At 39.2% G+C, this 20031-nt stretch overlaps 1 protein-coding gene across 4 annotated transcripts in view; it reads left to right on the top strand.

Annotated features, from left to right (window-relative positions):
- The window catches only part of LOC134563658 (mitogen-activated protein kinase kinase kinase kinase 4-like), a 100331-nt gene extending 82168 nt beyond the window's left edge, over positions 1 to 18163 (top strand). For all 4 annotated transcript variants that reach the window (XM_063421801.1, XM_063421802.1, XM_063421800.1 and 1 more), the window contains 8 exons: positions 48 to 206; positions 1867 to 2010; positions 3224 to 3358; positions 5107 to 5207; positions 5771 to 5920; positions 8834 to 8993; positions 13327 to 13466; positions 14383 to 18163. In XM_063421801.1, coding sequence (XP_063277871.1) covers positions 48 to 206; positions 1867 to 2010; positions 3224 to 3358; positions 5107 to 5207; positions 5771 to 5920; positions 8834 to 8993; positions 13327 to 13466; positions 14383 to 14466 — 1073 coding nt within the window. In that variant the 3' untranslated portion in view covers positions 14467 to 18163. The remainder of the gene's footprint in view (positions 1 to 47; positions 207 to 1866; positions 2011 to 3223; positions 3359 to 5106; positions 5208 to 5770; positions 5921 to 8833; positions 8994 to 13326; positions 13467 to 14382) is intronic.
- Positions 18164 to 20031: the final 1868 nt, after the last annotated feature.

Here is a 20031-nt window from a genome sequence, read left to right as displayed (position 1 = left end):
AGCCAAACACTCACATTTTCCACAACTGTGTGTGTCTTTCATTCCAGCATCTAGTGCCAAACCTGAGCCTGTCAGGAGGGAAAATGCAAGGAAAGGCTCCGTTGTCAATGTCAATCCAACCAATATCCGCCCACAGAGTGACAGCCCAGAAATCCGTAAATACAAGAAGAAATTCAACTCCGAGGTCCTGTGTGCTGCTCTGTGGGGTAAGCTCGGAGTCTTTGGGCAGGGTGTGTGGAGGGAAGGCACAGCAGGAGAGGCTGGCAGTGTCTGCTAGGCAGATTTCACAGTTGTATTGCCACTCTCCTGGCAGAGAGTGATGGAGTGGATCCCTGAGCTGATCTGTTCCCGAACCTGTGTCACTTACATGGCCCTGCCTTCCTGGAGACGAGATGGCAAACACATGAATTACAGCTGCAAAGGACTTTGTGCATCAGAATGAGAAAAAGTTTTGATCAAGCACCAGTTTGAAACCATGCTCATTGGGAGAGCCAAAGGTTGCCAATGTTTCAGCAGCTTTTGTGGCTCATGAGACTCATCTGAGCTGCACATGGGTACAGCTGATCACATAGCCCTGACCCAGTGGAAATAATCCAAACACAAAGCCTTTTGCTGTCATGTGTGTTAGGTATTCCAAGGATCCAAAGCAGGTCAGGTCTTTCCATGCCTTGCTTAGTTCCTGCTGTCACTGCTTATTCTGAACATCACTGAGCCGTTGTTTAAACTTACATGCCTTTTACAGGGTCAGCTTCACATGGTGTAAAGCCAAGATACAGGAGTCACACCACTCTCAACAGCTGGAGACCTTGTCCCAGCCACACATTAGCTAAACTCTTGAGTTGTTTTAACCATCTTCCTGCTTCAGAAAAACAGATGTATTCTATGGGACTCACCCAGCCTTTTACTCCTCACTTTTTGAGCCTGGAATGGCAAGCAAGAATGAAGTAGATGGGACATTATCCAAAGCAAATGTAGATTTCCAGTTTCTAGCTTCACAGATTTTGTGTAATGTAGGTTTGTAGGAATCCAAAATTTTAATTTGAGAGCAGGGCTGTGTGGCAAGGTGTGTAATTAAATGTGCATTGAGGCTGAAGAGTACGAGGTACTTGTCAGAGCATTGCCACTGTATATATGTGTGTGTATATATATATATATATAAAGACACAACAGCAGGATACCTCGTGTCTTTAGATTCTGCAGATTACAAACATAGATGTCATTCCAGCCAAACAATTTCTGACATTCTCTGATGTCAGCAACCCAATAGAGCCTTCTCTTCCTTAGCAGCAATTGGATTTCAGATGGTTTCACTCCTTTATTTGGCATTTGAAGGCATTTTCCAAAGCAGTGACTGTTTTCAAACAAACCCTGCACCTCCTTGTAACACAGTGTTTCTTTCCACAAGTTTGCTGCCCTCATGATTTGAATGTTGTATTTGAAAAAAGAGAGTCTGGGGGGAACTTTTTAGTTGTTTTTCTTTTTTTTCTTTTCATGACTGATAGGGAGCTTTGGAACACTTAGTTGGGTTTCCTGGGTCACTACTGTAATGGTGGTGGACTGGGACTTTTGCATGGTCACAGGTACTTTCCAGGGTCACTTGAGGTGACCAGGTTCACAGAATATTTTCCTTTTTATTTAAATCAACATTAACTTCAGCAGAACTATACTCATCCTTCAAGTTCTGCTGCGTAAAAGTTCTAATGGTGATACCTTTTTTTTTTCTTGGAAGTGATCCACAGATCAACAGAGAAATTATCAGGTACCATTAAGTGAGATTAAATAAAAATTGGTTCTCAAAACAAGGAACACTCAGTGACCTCTGAATCATCAGGTGAATTATTCAGTATTTTTTTCATGTATCAACAGGGGTAAATTTATTGGTGGGAACAGAGAATGGATTGTGGCTGCTGGACAGAAGTGGGCAAGGAAGAGTTTATACACTGATTACAAGGAGACGGTTCCAGCAAATGGATGTTCTGGAAGGACTCAATGTGCTAATTACTATATCAGGTTGGTTCAGTGGTTAAAAGTATCTGACCTACGTTGGGGTTGGAGGCAATTAAAAAGAAGAATTAGGTTATAAACTAGGTTGAGGAATTTCCTCTTTCAAAAGATTACAGGACAGTTATTCTTGTTAATAGGAAAACTCTCTTGAATTTTTAACATTTACACTCCCATTCCAGAGTGGCTTTGGGACAATTCATTGCCTGGTTAATGTGTAAAATGGTTTCTGGGAAGTACAGAGTGTTTCATATTCCTAAAATGGCCTGATTATCTGCAAGCTGTAGCTTGTCTCTTTTCTTGTTTCTATGCTGGTTGAGCATCTATCTAAACACAGTTCTATTAACATATCATTATTTAACCTCATCCTGTGTTCAACAAGAGGTATGAGCAATAGTGTGAGAGTGATCTGTATTGTGAAAGCATCAATAACATGAAGTGGAGGTCTTCAAGCTCTGCTGGGAAACAGTTTGGACTCTGACCTTATTTGCCATGGCTGAGAATGGCCTCAAAGGATACACAATACATACCAAGGTCGGAGGTCTGGATGCAGCAAGGAATAGCAGCTCATCTCCAGTCCACACTCATCATGGTGGGCTGTGGCAACAGCTGTTTGTCCTATAGTGCCCGGTCCAGTTATTGCTGGGACATGACATAGTCCTTCTCTTCAGAGTAACCTGTGGTCCCAGAGTGCTGCTGACCATAGGTGCTTATGAACTAATACAACAAAAAAAGTGATTCAGATGAAGGATGACAAAATAATTCTCACCTGGAAAGGCATCCAGAAGAAAAATAGCTACTTTGAATTAAGATTGACAGTTAATTAGAACTAAATGAATAGATTAATCAAAGTGGCCATTGTAGGACGTGCCTGTGTTCCAAGACAAACAGTTAGTGTGATGGTTTCTGATAATACCTGTCTGTAGAAACTTGTTCTTTGGCCCAAGGGAAGAATTTTAGTCAGGTGTGAAAATCTTACATGAAGTTTGAGTCACAGAGTAAGTGCACATGTGCCCAGTGCCGTAGGATTGCTCCTGTGCCAGTTCCCCCTGTGTGTCCCCATCACCCTGGGTGCTCCTTTTGTGCCCTTACTGTGTTCTCTCACCCTGGCAAGGCACAAGGACCCACTGTACTAAGGTCACAAATTTCTGGCTCTTTGTAAGTGGGGGAGAGTTTGTAGTTCAAGGAGTTAAAGTGTTCTGTCTCTTTTTGCAAATCCCAGGGAAGAAGAATAAGTTGAGGGTGTATTACTTGTCATGGTTGAGAAATAAAATTTTGCGCAATGATCCAGAGGTGGAGAAGAGGCAAGGCTGGTTGTCTGTGGGTGACCTGGAAGGCTGTGTGCACTACAAAGTCGGTAAGGATTTCCTGGTTTTTTCCTTAGAGAGATGCTTAGTCATCCTCTTTTTGCATCTTGTGACAGCAGCATTTTTCAGCTTTGTTTCAGGATTGTATTGGGTGAATATCTCATGAGTTCTTTCAAGACTCCCTGTTTTACATGGCAGATGCCTTGCTCCCTGTCATTTCAGGCAGCCTCTTCTTGCAGCAGTTATCAGATGATGTTTTGCCTGTTCCCTGTAATGGCTGGAAGGAAGGAATGCCAGCCACGGTTTGTGCTTAGTCAGTGGGTCAATTTTTCTGTACTTAAGGTTTTAATTGAACTGATGTTTTCTACCTCCTCAGCTTCCCTCTTGCCCCAGGTAACTGCTAAGAAATTGGACTAGTTCAAGTCCTAGTGAGTCATGTTTGTAGGATGTCCTTAGGGAGATCAGCTCAACCCTTTCTCATGAAAGATCCAAATATACCTTTGTTTAAACACCCTGGAAATGGTACCATCTCGCTTTTCTTTGGCTCTCAGGCAGCTCATTCTTGAAGGTCAATGTGAGGATTGTGATAATTTCTGTCATTTAACCATATGGGGTGGATGTATGGCACAAGTTTTGCTTTGGTGAAGGATGGTGTGTGAAAGTGGCACTTTCATCAAAGTCAAATAAAACCATGATACAGAGGAGTGCAGGAAATGTGAGGTGACTGCTTCTCATTAATACCTTGCTTGTCCTTTTTGCCTGTTGGCTTTGGAAGTGGCAGGGGTTAAACTCAAGAAAGAATGAAACAGATGTGTGTTACTTTAACTGTGATTACAGCTGAGCACCCACCCACTGAGACTCCACTTCAGTTGCTCATCCTTGGGCTTGGTGCATTTTTTTAAAAAAACCCTACAAAATACTTATCCTAAAATTAGGCAAACATTTGGTAGGAGCTTCTGTGTTTACATATGATAAGACACTCTTGCATTTTTGACAGCACAGCTGCTGCTGTTTTTCTCTTGATGAATCATCTTGTATCTTGACCTTTGGTTGTACAGCTGTTTTTCCAGGTAGAAAAGCAAAAGGATGTACAGTTCTGCATTTTGCTGGAGTTAGCTGGGTTTTCTTGTTCTCTGCCTATGTGAGGCAGCATCCTGTTTCCAAATCCTTGTCTCTGGCAGAGTGAAAACTCAATGCACAAAGAAATCTTAATTTTCAATGCATGATTCTTCATTTATTCTCAATGGGCCCAGCATGACCTTAACTGCCTTGGAGAAATTGCTCATCTCTTAAATGCTTACTCATCTCAGAAAGATGGGAGTCCTTCACCCACACAGCACCTGGGGACTTAACCCACAGATGAGCAGTGAAATGAAAATTCATCCTGCCAAGTCTGACAGAATTGTTCAGCCAACAACCACCAGTCCTCCAACAGTAGCTTATTCATAACTAGTAGTGGTAGGGTGTGTTCATACTTAAAAAATTGAGTAGGTTGGTTTAGTTGCAGGTTCAAGACCTTTTTTTTTCTGAGTAGTGAGATTTTTTTTCATCACTATATGAAAAGGAATATATAAATATTGTTAACAGTCATTTGGCATTACTGAAAATAAATGAATTGTAAGTTTCCAGTTAAATATTGTCACTGGTGATATTAAACATTGATGTCCAGAATGCATTAGTCTCCCTTGCTGGATAATGTCTACGTCTACAAGTAATCCACTGAAATTATTTCATGTGATGAGATGGTCTTTGATTTAAGTGTCTGTCTGGTACCTAAGGAATTGTTCTTGTATTACAGTAAAATATGAGAGAATCAAATTCCTTGTAATCGCTTTGAAGAACTCAGTGGAGGTTTATGCTTGGGCTCCAAAGCCTTATCACAAATTCATGGCTTTTAAGGTAAGTGAAACATCACCTTGGTTCAGATGTGCCACTGTCTCTCGCTGTCTCTCATCTACTTGCTGCTTTTGTTTTTGTTGTTTTGTATAACATTTATTCTAGCTAAAGATAATATGAATATTCTTTAAAAGAAGGTGTAGTGCATTTGATGTACTTTGGAGATGGCAAGCATGAAACTGTCACAGTGGTGAGTGTTAGATGTGAATAACTTGTTTCTCTCTACCCCAGCCAGACACAGCAGGTGCTGTGCCAAAATGTGCATTTGAATTGACAAAGTTGATGTTGATTTCCCTCAAAAGGGGAGAAAATTAGGCACAATGGTAGTCAGCATACTTTTTGCCTAGTCCATTTCTAGAATCTTGATTTCTTTTTCAAACCATAAATTAATTATCCAACTGTCCTTGTAACTCAGGATGATGGACACTTAGCTCCTTAAATGTAACCTACTATTTAACAAAAATAGCTGTCTAACTTTTGAGTTTTGAGAATTCTTAGGATCCTAAATGTAGTTCTGCAAACCTACAGTTTTATTGTGTTACATACTGCATTTTTCTTTTTTCCAGTCCTTTACCTCACTTCATCACAAACCACTGTCAGTTGATCTGACTGTTGAAAATGGGCAGAGACTAAAGGTCATATATGGCTCAGTAGTGGGATTTCATGCCATTGATGTGGACTCTGGATCTGTGTATGACTTGTACCTTCCAACACACGTAAGAGAATCCAAAAAACTACGTTAATGCCTTTATTCTTTGGGCTGTGTATTGATGATGATCAGGTTAAGAGTTGTGCTGTTTTTCAAAAGAATTGGTGACAGCTAATACAAAACCACTTTTCACATAGTTTTATAACACTGAAGTCCTGTTTAAATGCTTTTATCGCATTTAGAGTATCAATTTTAGTGGTTTAATGTCAGAAAGCCTATTGTATGGATGGTACTATTTTTAATTGATTTATCCTGGAAATTTAGGACTTAAACAGTCAAAGACACAATAATATCTACATGAATTTAGGTGACTTTTACAATCTGCCATTGTGCAGACAGCAGAAACCAACTTCAGACTAAATAAATTTGCTGATCTTCTTGCCATTCAGTTGTCCATGATGTAAATTCAGAAGAAGTTTTACATTTTGCTTGGGACTTTCTGACTAGATTGTCAGTATGTTAGTGTGAAGGTGTTGATTTCAGAAGTATGTGTACATTCTGCATTGTGTCTCTATTTGAGGTGATGGTGATCACTTAATTCCTGCTTAAGCTCAGACACCAGCAAATTGCCCTGCAGAAGTGAATGGCTGGCATGGGGCTGTCTAATATGAAGTCTATGCTATGGTGTTAATATTTTTGGATTTTTGTTAGTTTGCTCATTTTTTAGCAATTCTAGATAGTTCTTTTCTAAGCTGTGAGTCCAGAAAGGCAGAGAATATTGGGGCCTTAGGTTCAGCAAACTGGCAGGTTCCAGACTGGCTCCAGTCTGATAGGAGGCTCCTGGCAGAGAAACTTCTGTGCACACTTGAACCTTCCCTGAAGTCAACAGTGCTCCATAGAGGCTGGGGCCTCCTTTGTGTCCCCAGACCATTTGTCCCAAAGTTATGCTTGGGAGGCCTGAAGAAATCTCATCCCCGATCTGCATGTTGCAGCCTGTGCTGTGAATCCATCTATTTTTGTAACTTTCCTTCACTCTCAGTCCCTTTTTTTCAACCCAAATGAAAACCCACTCCTCCTGTGCAAGCCACTTAATCACTCTGCCCCTGCATGCCACAGCCTCTACGTTCTGTCAGACTTGTGTTCCTGATGGACACAATGCGTAAGACTGGCTGATAGATTTATAGACTTCTCTTAACTGAAAAATGACTTTTTTAGTTGTTCTGTTGAATCACCTGCTAAAGCTGTTTTATTTCTGTGTTGATTTTTTTAAAGGTACTTAGTATTTGTCTTGTTAGAGGATTTATTTATTGCGACAGTAGCTTGGTTAACTATGCAGACATGATGAATTCACATCATTTGTAAATGGAAGCGTGGTACCCACATGCTTGTCTGGAAGTGGGTTGCTGAGCAAAGTGAACAGTGACTTGTCAAAAGGATCATTAGCATAATGGCCCAAGAGAAGAAAGGCAACGAAAAAAAGTGAACTTTCTTAGAGGCTTTACTTTTTCAACAGGCTGCAAATACAATTAGGTACCTGATGAGAGAGATTTCCCAGGTGACTGCCCTGAATATATGGGGCACCTGAGACTGACTGCGTTTGTGTGAGCTCTTCAGCCACAAGTTGGCAAGGACTAAAAATATATTTTCCCTTCAGAGTCTTAGACCTGGAATAAATCAGTTGCTACAGCAGCTCTATCTTTTTTGATACTCTATTATTTTAAAAGAACTAGAACTGGATAATTATCTCAAGGAGCTTTGTGGTGGCGATAGCCCAGACTGTAACAGGCTGACTTGAGATACTCTTGCTTTCTGGTAGCCTCTTTTCCTGGTTCCCCACCTCTTTCTTCATCTCTTACCTGCTCCGGTCGCTCATGCGAGTACCAAGGCAACGCATTAAAATTGCTCTGCGGCTCTGGATCCCCGTTCTAGTGTTACGGATAGTTGTTGCGGAGGCACGGAGTCAAGTGGGTGGCCTGAGTGTATTCAGTTTGGCAAGTACAGCTTCAGTGCTTCTTTTACTGTTCATTGTGCTCTTACGGTGTGCATAAATATCTGTGCTTGAGGAAAAGAAAAGACCTGTGTGTGGCTGGCTTGTGAGAATGATGTAAAGCTCCAGTCATATGCTTCCTATAAAAATATTAATTGTGGTGGTTTAATTTACTGTTTAACATCCTGTTTTGAGTAGCGCTTTAAACAAGGAAATGCTTTGTTGCTGTTTTTTTTAAGGCTGTCCTTTTTCCTTCAAAAATGGAAAACTTTCCTTTCATAAAACCCCACCTTCATGGTTGTATACTTCACCTTTGGTTTTGGTTTTTCTGCTTGGGATATGTTGGCTTCTGGGAGAGATTCGTGTGAGTGAAATGCACTGTTCCTGTGGCATGCAGAGGTGTGCCCAACAGCAGTCAAATGGGAAGCTGTTTGTAGTGAAGGATGTGGGAAGGACAGAGTGAAAAGGTCCAGCGAGCTTTTAACAGCAAGATAAATATTACTGAATTTGCAGGTTTTTAACTTGTGAGTGGAGATAGGGAAATGTCATGGAAAGTGAAAGCACTGATCTCCTGGAATGTGGAAGTTGCTGTCCTTCCTCCATTTTCTGAAAAAGTTGTAAAATCAAATTTATTTCACCTTTCTCCTATTTATATAATGCAAGTATTTTGTGAGTGACTAAGTAAATATTATTGTGTCTCAATGGCTCCATGGCTTCTCTAATTAACACTGGTAAATTTTAAGTGAACTATTGAATATTGATTTATTTTGAAATCTACTGTCATGTTCAAAGTGGGGAGAAGGAGAGAGAGTCTGTTTCAGAGGCTTACTAGCAAACAATACAGCCTCTGAGAACAGGCATTTCTTTCACTTTCCATGAGCCATGAGCTAGTTCTTTTTATTGCTCTGCCAAGCTAGTTAGATCGATGTCATCACTGAAATTGCAGTCTGAATTGCATGTTCTGATATAAATCTTAGTAAAATACGATTCTAGATCCAGGGGACAATTCGCCCACATGCCATTATCATCCTCCCGAACACCAGCGGCATGGAGCTCCTGCTTACCTATGAAGATGAAGGCATCTACATTGATATATACGGGCATTTCACAAAGGAGACTGTTCTACAGTGGGGAGAAATGCCAGCATCTGTAGGTATGTATGAAAAATAGCTCTTTATTAAATATGAGATTCTGCTGCATGAAGCCTGACTTCTTTATGAGGTTTGTAGCTATGTGAAAATGGTTGTATGGCACATAAAGCAGCTTCTGAGCAAACCAGATGTGTAAAAGAGTAAACAGATTTATGGGTGTTTGTGTTAACACAGCCAATGATTGCAGTGGGGGCTTCCCATTTGGACCAGTCTGTATTCTTGTCACACTGTTTATTGCATCACACATTGACTATACAGACAGACTTCACTGAGGATGCAGCTTACCACCACTTTCCACAGGGAGAATTATGTGAATTACAGAGGGGGAAAAGTGTTTTTGTTGTTCATAGCTCACAGCATTTTATGTAGACATTCACAGCTACTGAGGGGTCAGTTACTGAAGAGATCTGTAACTGCTGTCAAATGGCCCCTTCAGTTTATCACTTTAAATTCACAGGGCTGCCACCCCAGGCTATTTGTGATAGATTCTTAATCTCCCCATGCTTGCAGTTGGCTGTGTAGGAGGAGATTCTGGTTGTACTGGAGCCAGGACAGCTGTTTGTTTCACCTTTCCCAGAGGGCTTCAGGCTAACAGTATGGGGAAAATGAAGAACAATGCAGGCAGATTTTTGGGTTTATTACTTGTTACCTTTAATCTCTGTCTCACTCCTGTTGTTTATTGTAAAACAAACATACCAACAAAAACAAGCCCAAGACAATTAGACTGCACAGAAGCCTTGGCTTGGAGGAAACTGGATACCACAGTGAAAAATCAAGGATGTTCACTTTTTTCCTTTCACTTCTACCTGAGTAGTTTTAGGAAAAGCCCATCTTTGGGATGTGGTACAAACTAAATTTGACTTCTGATTGAAATCACATTTCCACTAAAATTTAACCGAACCTATCAACACACAACTTGAACTTCACATAAGGGCCTCTGTTAAATGTTATTTTAATAGTTTTACCACTAACTCCTATTAATTTTTTTAATCCTTTGATATCCTTGGCTGCAGACAAAAACGTTATGAATGTGAATTATTGTTATTTGAATGGTCCAGCTTGGGGGCAACTTGACAGTTTCTTAAAAGATCCTGTTTTCCTGGGATTTCCATATGCATTTCAGACCTCCTGAAGTCTGTATGAGTGTATCTCAATTTTCACTCTCTGTTGCAGAGACAGAAGGGTCTTGTGTTACCCTCAGGGTGCTCTCTAGTCATCCTTTGCTCATTTCTTGATTTCTTTAAACAGGTATTTTGAAAGAAAAGTTTGTAGTTGGTGAGAGTATTTTGGTACAAAAAATAAAAAATAGTTTGTATTATAATCAATAGATTTAGGGCAGGGAATCTAAATATATCTTATTCATAGTCTTAAATTGGAACCTCTGTAACCAATCTGTTAATAAGAAGTCGGAGGCAGGAAGCTCAAATCCCATGGGAAATTAGAACTGTAGAAGTATTCTATGTTTAATCTGAGAATTGCACACATATGTAGGGCTAATTATAAATATAGCTGTAATATTTTCTATAAAACAGGCTTTAAAAAGGCATTAAGAAACATCGAGGTAATAAGATTTGGGGGCACTCTTGCTCTTTAGTGTGAGTAATGAATTATTTACAGTATGTAGCCATAGAGGGTTGACACAAATCTGGATATTCCCGGAGGAACTAGTAAAAGTCTTTATTTTCTTTTCCCTGTACATTTTAGAAGCAAGAAGACTATTCTGTAGAGAAACAGACAGTGTTACCAAAAGGTGTTTAAATTACTGCCTTGGTGCTCTACAACCTACCAGCTGGAAGCATAGGATATTTTTATCTAAAACTGCAGTGGAAAGTGGACTCAAAGTAACTATTCCCAAGGTGCTTGTGGTATAGGAGCTATTGTTCCAAAATACGACAACTCTATTCTGAGTATATGATCTCAGTTCATCTCACATGAAAAACCTCTAAGAGCTCCCCCGTGGGAGGATTATCAAGACTCAGTGCTGACCTTTGAATTCATAGCCTGCTATCCTTCAAATTAATCTCCACGTATAGATAAATCCTTCTTACTAGACAACTGTGCAAATGGTGTAATGAGGCCATTTTGTTTGCATGCTGTTTCACAGATGAAATTTGGGAAAGAATTTTTTGATTCGGCTATAAAACTCAGATTTTATGCTATTTGTACTTAAACATGACATTGTCAGTTGACAAGTTCTTGGTATACTGGCAAGAGCAACAGAGCATCGGGGTTGAACTTGGCATATCTGGTTTATTCTGTTCCTGTTTTGAATACTGCCTGGAGGTCAGATCTCTTCAGAACACAGCAGAAGTGGTCCAGCAGATGACCTAGAGGTTGCAGCAGAGACTAATGAAGTTGTTACTGGGACCTGCAAGGAAGCTGTCAAATTGAAATCTGCCAAAGGCACAGATACAGACACAGCATAGTGGCACCTGGAGTGTAAATTTTATGTAGTGGAAAAGATCAGAAGGCTTATTAGTTCTTTGCTGCTAGACTTATATGACCTATACTAAACAGAATGGTTTCATGCTGTTTATATATATGTACCTGCCTTGCTTCCCAACCCCTAGAACCACAGGGTGCTTCTGTCTCTGTTGTGCTCAAAAGCAAAGTTTGAAAAGGTCAGTGTGATTTCAGTTGGTACAAAAAAATAGCAGAAGTTTGAGTCTTGTATCATGTTGATGTTTCTCACTTTATGTGTGGTCTGGGCTTACTTTTCAGACACTGCAGACTGCATGGGTGCTGCCCTGGGCTCATCCTGCTACTGCTGCACTGTTCAGAAATGTTAGTGACACTTTCTTCACAGCCTACAGCAATGTTGCCCTGTTTTACAGCCTGAAGCATAAAGAAAAGATTCTAAAATATATTCATGTGCTTGAGTTTTAGAAAATATTCCTTCTCTTTTGCAACTCACCCTCAGTTGCTCACTGCTGCATTGCTTTTAAAATAGATTGATTTCTTCCTCTTTCCTCATGACTGGGATACTGGGAAAGAATTACCTTGCTCTCAGCACTAGTGGCAGGGAAGCCTTCAGTGTGCACAAAGAATAACTGAAAGTCTTCTGAACAGATTCAGGGGGAATTTGTACCCTCTGAAGAGACTAAATCACAACACTGTAACCAAACCATATGTGTTTCCAAGGAGGTATGATTTTCGTACATTTGTTCTAACAACAATTATAAAGCAAAGATTCCAAGTTACTAGTAAATCAACCCTGCTAGAAGTATATACAGCTACGTGGACATACTGCCTTTATTTTCTGCTGTCTTTCTCAAAGACCTCAAAGGATTGCAGGCTATTGCTTCCAGGATCAGTCTGTAATGAAAGTTCAGTTTTTAGACAAAAACGTAAATCAATGTGGAAGGTTTTTTAGATTCCCTCTGCATCATTTTAGAGAGCCAGAATTCTTAAGACTAGTGAAATAACAGTTGATAGTTCAGCAAGAACTATTTCTGAGCATTGACTACCAATAGAGCATAACTAATGTGATTTTACCTTGGAAGCCATTACAAGTAGCAGTCAGAGGGCTTTCAGTGAAACTGTGCCTAATGTGAAATCTCTAGTGTTAACTCCTTCATCACTATTCCAATTTCTTATTGCCAGATTTAAAGGGAATATTATAGTAAGCTTCCACAGTGTTAAAATATTTTCTTTTTGTTTTGGAAATATTGCACATATTATAACTATTTGGTTTTGGAAATATTGCACCAAATTAATCATGCCATGGTCTCAGATTCTGAAGTATTTAGGTTTCAGACTAAACTAATCAGACTGAACTCCATAGTAAATACAAACCCAGCTTCCTAATAGGAACAGAGTCCAGTGGGTACAGGGAAGACAGTCAAGACTTTTCTTGAATATGAACAGTTAAAGGATGAGAGGCAAAGATGGGCACAAGTTGCACCTAAATACTGGGAAGAAATGTTCAGCCTTGAAAGTAGTGATGCATTGCAGCAGGGTCTTAGAAAGGTTGTGAAATATCCATCAAACCATATCTGTACAAGGTCCTGAGTAACCTTGTCTATTTTGGCCCCACTTTGGGGCCAGCAGTTAAACAAGATGCCCTTCAGAGGTTTCCTCCAAGCTTTTGTGAGTCTAAGATATACAAAAGTAATTAAGATTTATGTTTAGAGTTCAAAATAACTCTGAGAGGACAAACTGAAATTTAGTTACTATTCCTAAGGCTTTTTGTGTAAACTAAAAATACAAATAATTCAAAATATATTATTATCAAAGAGAAATGCATCAGATCCATAATTAACATAAATGAGGCAAGAATCAGTCTTTCAACTGTTAAATAGTACCAAATTTTTTTCTTTCTTTTTTTTCTTTTAGCTTACCTTCAGTCCAATCAGGTCATGGGCTGGGGAGAAAAAGCGATTGAACTACGCTCTGTGGAAACAGGAAATCTGGAAGGAGTATTTATGCACAAGAAAGCACAGAAGCTAAAATTTCTATGTGAAAGAAATGACAAGGTACAGAGATGACTACAGTGTGGTGACTTGGCAAAAACGAGTAATAGCTGACTATCACAGACCAGTAACTTTGTTGTTGGTTATTTCCTACCTTGATATAACTTCCTGTTCAAAGCCAATGTAATCACTGATCCCACAAAGCACTCATTATGGATATTCATTATGGATGTTGCACACATTCCCACCAACAACTGTTAGAACTCTCTATTCACCCAGTTATCAGTGATAACAAACACAGGCATTGTGAACTGCACAGAAACACAGTGGGGAGGGTTAGTGAGTAAGCCCCAAAAATTCCCAGCTACAGGACTGCCTCTCCTGTGCTACTGAAATTACAGGCAGTTCAGAGCAGTCATCATGGAAAGAAAACAAAACAAAACAAAACAAAACAAAAAACAAAAACAAAAACAAAAATAACAAAACAAACAAACAAACCAAAAAAAACCAAACAAACAAACCACACCAACAAAACCAACCAAACAAACAAAAAAAAAAACCACCAACCAAAACAAAACAACAACAAAAAAAACCCACTCCTAATTGCAGACACCAGGGTATGGATAATCAGGTATGATTTCTTGCATTTAGGAATTTTGGTAAATGTTCTCTGAAATCTGTTTAGTCCCACTATCATATTTAGAAAACTCAAGCCCTAAAATCTTAGATTAATTATTTTTAAATATTCTCCTACATCTTTTTAATTAGGAAAAGAAATATATTTTAAAAAATGCAGTTATACCACAAGTACAGTTCCATTTTAAAAAGTTTCTCATGGGATTAAAATTCAATTGTGATATATGTATATCCTTGTATTTGGGACTGTGGCATTCTATCACCTTTCCTATATGAGTAAAAATATTTTCATAAATATAAACTGACAGTAGCATTTTTTTTCTTTTTTTTTTTCCTTTTCAAGGTGTTCTTTGCATCTGTACAGTCAGGAGGCAGCAGTCAAATATACTTTATGACTCTTGGTCAAAATGTACTATTCAACTGGTAAAGCACATCAAAATGAAGAAAATGAAAAATTCCCTGTGGGTAGCAGTGTAAAATTCTCAGCGGTAATACACACAAATCTGCACTTGTTACCTACAAAAATGTTGTCATTATTGACTTATCAAAATTTGTATTCTTTCAGCTTGGAAAGAATTGCATTTTCCTGTTGAAGTATTGCAAACAGGTTTCATTTGTCTTTCAAAGTATGTTGCAAACAAAAATTGCATTAGGAGACTTTAGTGAAGAATGTAGCCAATATAAGAAGCTCCTGTACTCTGAAAAACGGACCGTTTCACTTTCACAGGTGATGTAATGTTCACGTCTTGAACTGAAGTCACTTTTTATGGACAGCTATAGGTGGATACAAAACCACAGTTGGAATCTATTTTGAATTGAGTTTAGGCTCATTTTTCAGTTTAAGTAAACTGTTACTGTGTCACCAAGATGAACTTGAATGACTTGTCCAAGCCTTACAACAGTGAAAGAGTAACAGTTTGTGGTGACTCCCAGCACAGACCAGAAGGCTTGAGGGATCCTCCCTCCTTGAACCTTGAGGGATCATCCCCTGTGCTTAGTGGACAGGTGTGTTTCAGTACAGAGTTGTAAAAATAGTTAATTCTGAACATGTGCCACATCTGGGGGATTTTTACAAGTGCAGTGGGGGACAGATTTTGTGTTTCTCTCAGGGCTGAATTCCTGAGCCCATAGACACAGTTACTGTAGGATGTATTGTAAAAACAGTTTAAATAGTCTGTCAAAATTATAGATGCATAAAGCATTATGCAACAGAACCTGTAACTTTTATTCACACTTGGGTCCCACATTCATATGAATTGATTTAAAGGCACTACCCATGTATATATGTAAGGGCACAAGAGCAGGCACTTTCTTTTCTTCCTTCTTTCTTTTCACATCAAGTCTTTATGTGATGTATGTAAATATAATCTTGCCGCAATGGATGTTAAGATTAACAAATGTATTCCTAATATAGTTATGAAAATATCCAAAGAGTTAATCTATTACAAATAGAAAATATAAACAATTCCAAGTGCTTTCTATGCTAATTACATCTAAATAAAGCCGCATCTTCTAGTGTTATTGGTGTCAGTTTTTCTGCATAATTTCTGTTCTCAGGGGCTTATAAGTTGGCCATAAAACTATAGAGATATAATATATATATGTATACACACATATACTATATATAATCATGTACTATGAATCAGTTGTAGGGTTTAATGTAATCCTCATGTAGCTGATTTTTGGATGTGCTTTGAAAATGTAAAGCATCAAATGTAATACAAAAGAGCTCATTCCAGATATGATACAGTAGGGATAATGCTGTAGGCAAAAGTGAAATCACTAGTTCCAGGGCTTGAAAATAGGTATTTTTTACTTGAAATATTTGATACTAAAAGGTGCAGGGAAGGTGTGTTGGAATATCTGATCATCTACCTCAAGGATGATGATTCTGTGTTGACTAAGAGGGCAGAAATAGAGTTGTTGGAACTGGTAGCTGTGCTGTCCAGTACATCAGCTTGGGTGCTGGCAGTGATGCTGTGACTGACAGGTGCTCAGAACTGTCCCTGTGTATGTCAGCAGGGAATCAAAATAGGGGATAATCACCCTTCCCTCTGTTCCTTGTGCTGGCACCTCACTGCTTCAGGCTGGTCAGAGGTGCCTGCACTGTTGCTGTTATGTTTTTGGCCATATGGAGAATTGCACTTTCCAAAGTTAAAGGACTAGCATTTTTCACAGTCAGTAGCTTATCTCAAAATGTATAATGTTTTTTAATGAAGTATCTTCCTTTTAAATGTTTAACTAACAGAAAAATAAGCCTAAAGCCATACTAAAAAATACAGTTAAATACTCAAAGTGGTTCTTAGTGTATGTGAGTAATTAGCTTGTGTGCAGACTTGAAACCTGAAAGGAAACTGCTTGAGGAGAGCTGTGTGACAACAGGAGCTCTGTCCGGTTGTAGTAATGTTCCTACTTGTTGCCAGGGCCAGGGCTGGGGCAAATGAGCAAAGCCTGGCTTCGCTCTTCCTGCTGCTGGGCACTTGGACTTGTTGCATTCGACTCATACAACAAACAAACAACAGGGGAAAACCAACCAACCACCCCCCCACTCACCCCCTCAAAAAAAACCCAAAACCAAACAAGCCTAAATCTATAACAGAACCAGAGATCAAAGTTACATTTACTGGCAAAAAGTAAGTTGCAGACAATCACCTTATCAGAAACTTACCTGCTTTTGACTTAAAAGTCTAAGAGACTGTGAAGGAAGAAGAGCATTCATTTTGCACAAAGTAGGCATTGCAAAACTTGCAAAGCTGCTCATGCTACAAGTAATCAGTGATCCAGGCTGCCCTGTAATATTTTTAAAGTGTGCATATCTCAGCAGCCTATGCATTACAGAGGATGCATTTGAATTTTTCCCTCCCCTGTTCTAGTGTCAACAGGTAGGAGGCAGATACTTTTCTGATGCTAGAGACTAGTTAAAAAGAATTTAGCAAATGACAGTGGGAATTTATAACAACAACCCATATTAACAGATGAAAGAAGCAAATGTGATCAAACTTGTTTAAGTTTACTGTAGCATAAAGTTGTGACAATAAGTTGACACACTGTGAAGAAGTTTAACTCCATGCTAAAAGGGAGAAAACCCAAGCAACCCCAAGTTCAAGAGAGGGAATATGCACTATTATATGGGGATTGTAATTGTTCATTCTATTTCCCTCTATTAGCTCTTGTGAGTTGGATTTTCATCTTCTATTTACCATAAAAAATTAAAAACTTTCCTTGAGTAATTATAGAAAGCACCTAGAGGTGAATGCTTTTGAAGGATTTAGAAGTAGTAATGCAAATAGCAGTAACAACTGGATGCAACAAAGCGAAACCTGTGGCATTATCTATCAAGAGATAGTCAGAATGGTTGAAGATGAGAAAGCCCAGAGATGTTGAGAAGAGTAACAAAAGAAAGGGGGAAGTGACTGAAGAGGAGGAAAAAGCTGAAGAAAATAAACAGGAGTAGCCAAAGGGGAGTGAGTGGATGTCTGACACAACATATTGCTGTAGGAGGAATACAAAAAGGTTAAAAGATGTTAAGGAAAAGAAAGCAGCCAAAGAAATGGAAAGGTATCTGAAGTGACTGGGGAGCACTGAATGAGGGAGTGTTTTGAATAACTGTTCAGCTCAGAGCAAAAGTACAAAAGCCAGAAGAAAAAAATCCAGTAACTAAGGTTACCTAGACATAATTTTAACTATGCAAAATGTGTATCAGATTTGTAATTTCATTTTGTAAGGTTTTTCACTAGCTATACCCCTTCACTAACTTTTAAAACCAAGGAGTGAACTGCTTAATGTGTTTTTCTAGTGATGTCACTTTGACATGAAAAAATACAGGGGCAGAATGTTAAGGATCCATGCCATTAACCCTTTGGTACATGCAGTCTCCTGATGGCAGGTGATGCTCATAATGTTGCATTTGCTAGACAAGATTGTGCTAATGCTGCAGCACTGTAGAACTGTGTGTATGTGCCTGCTTTCATTTTAGGCATGGTGAACTCTCTTTTGCAGCCTGAACCTTGGCACATGACTTTAAAACCTGGGAACCATGCAAGTTATGTACTGTACACTATGTATTGTTCTCTAATGTTGAAACTGTACAAATGGCAGTAATAAAAATACTCCAAAAACCAAAACCAGTATCACCCTTGTAATCATTCTGTTATATTGACATCAGCTGTTGTAAAAAGCATAGAAACCTTTGTTACTGTTTTCCAAATCCAGTCACTATCTGTAGGGCAACATCCATATCTGCTTGTAGGGACAAAACAAATATATATCCTTGTAAGGATAAAGATGTCCAAGTGACAGTCCGAGTCCAGACTGGACAGAGTGCTCATAAGGGTGACAGCCAGTGCTGTGCTGTGTGTGCTGCTAGTGAGTTTCACTGAACTTCCGTGTGTCTGCCCTTCTCTTGACACAAACACGCAGTGGGATGAGGGCAGTGGAACTACAGCAAAATGGCAGCTTGCAGCCAGCTACAAGCTGTAGCTTGATGCTACAAGAACGACTTTGTGCACGTTAGCCTGAGTGCCAGGTTAGCTAAAGTCACTTTTTCACAGGTAAACTCACGCAGTCTTCATTGCCACTGGAATTGTTTCTCCAAAGTCCATCATAAAAGCTGGCTTACAAGTTCAATTCCATGTTTAAACAACTGTATTTAAGTTAAATGAGGCATAAGCAAACCTGCAGTTTACAGAAGACTTCTATAGATTCTAAAACCTGTGCAGTTAGTTGAAGTTCCAGACACAAAAAGTGTAAGAAATTTTCCTCCTGATAACCCACCACTTTTTTAAACTGCCTTTCAAAGTGCAGAGAGCTGATTAAAGGGCAAGGGGATGTCAGCTGGATAATCACCCAAAATGTTATTTCAGCATTACTTAACCACTTCTATTTTCTAAGAAGGTTTATCAAAACCACCTAGGAAATAAGGGTGAAATGCATCAGAAAACCTTTGCTATTTTTGTCCTCAAAATACTTAGTGGTGAACAAATTTTACAGTAAGCTTTATGATCTTGCACACCGGCTTTTTTTTTTTTTTTAATCTAGAGCATTACCTCTTCTGTGCCTTTCAGTTCTCCAACATATTTTAAATATAGTATTTAATGGAATGTAATAACCTCCTCCTATTCAGCATAGGTCATTCCTCACTGTCACTGCTATAAAGACTAACAACTGTTTCCTTAAGGTGTGTTGTGTATAAAACCCGAGATATTTGACTGCTCATTGTCTCTGAGAATTAGAGACTATTGAGTGACCAGAGGTGAACACAATTATCGTTTAGCACACTTGGTTGTGGGTATATAAAAATCATACTGTCTTCAATGGGCTGCTTACATGCCCTGATGAAGCAGGCTCGGCATAACACAGAGCCCTCAGTTCTTGTGATGTAATACAGCCATCTGCTGATGGCTCCTCTCCAGTCATTGCTGATTCTCTAAATGTTTCTCAACTTCCAGTTTCTAATACAATCGTATCGGGCCCACTGTTCAGGGATGGTAGGGAAATCACATCTAGATGAACTCGCAGACATAACCAGTCTTTAAAACATATTGTTGACACTCTGTCAGCGAGAGATTAACCCTTGTTCTAGGTTTGAAATCGGTATGTTAGCTGGACCTCTGCTGGTGAGAAAGAAGGCAGCAGGAGCACGTTCCTAAGAGAAGGACCTATCTTGTATCTGAACCTGCAGTGCATATGGATTTATCCAGTATCAAGTATTAACTCTGCTATCAGCCCACATCAGTCCATTACAGTCCACAAAAGCTTCAGCTTCAATGAATGAAACCACAGTGACTTATAATAACAAAATCTGGTAACAAATGCACATGTAACGATAACCTGTGTATAAATAAGTTTCTTCTGCAAATCACATCATGAGCACAGACAAAAGTGGAAATAAGTTGGGAGCAGTCCACAGATTTCCTTATTATACCCACAGGTTATTTAACAACTAAAAAAAAGGGTACACCATAGTTCTCCAGGTCAGGCTTGTATGTGATGT

Source organism: Prinia subflava, chromosome Z (genome assembly GCF_021018805.1).
Source record: "Prinia subflava isolate CZ2003 ecotype Zambia chromosome Z, Cam_Psub_1.2, whole genome shotgun sequence".
Classification (NCBI taxonomy): Eukaryota; Metazoa; Chordata; class Aves; order Passeriformes; family Cisticolidae; genus Prinia; species Prinia subflava.
The sequence above is the reverse complement of the archived record's forward strand: the minus strand, read 5'-3'. Positions and strand labels throughout refer to the sequence as shown.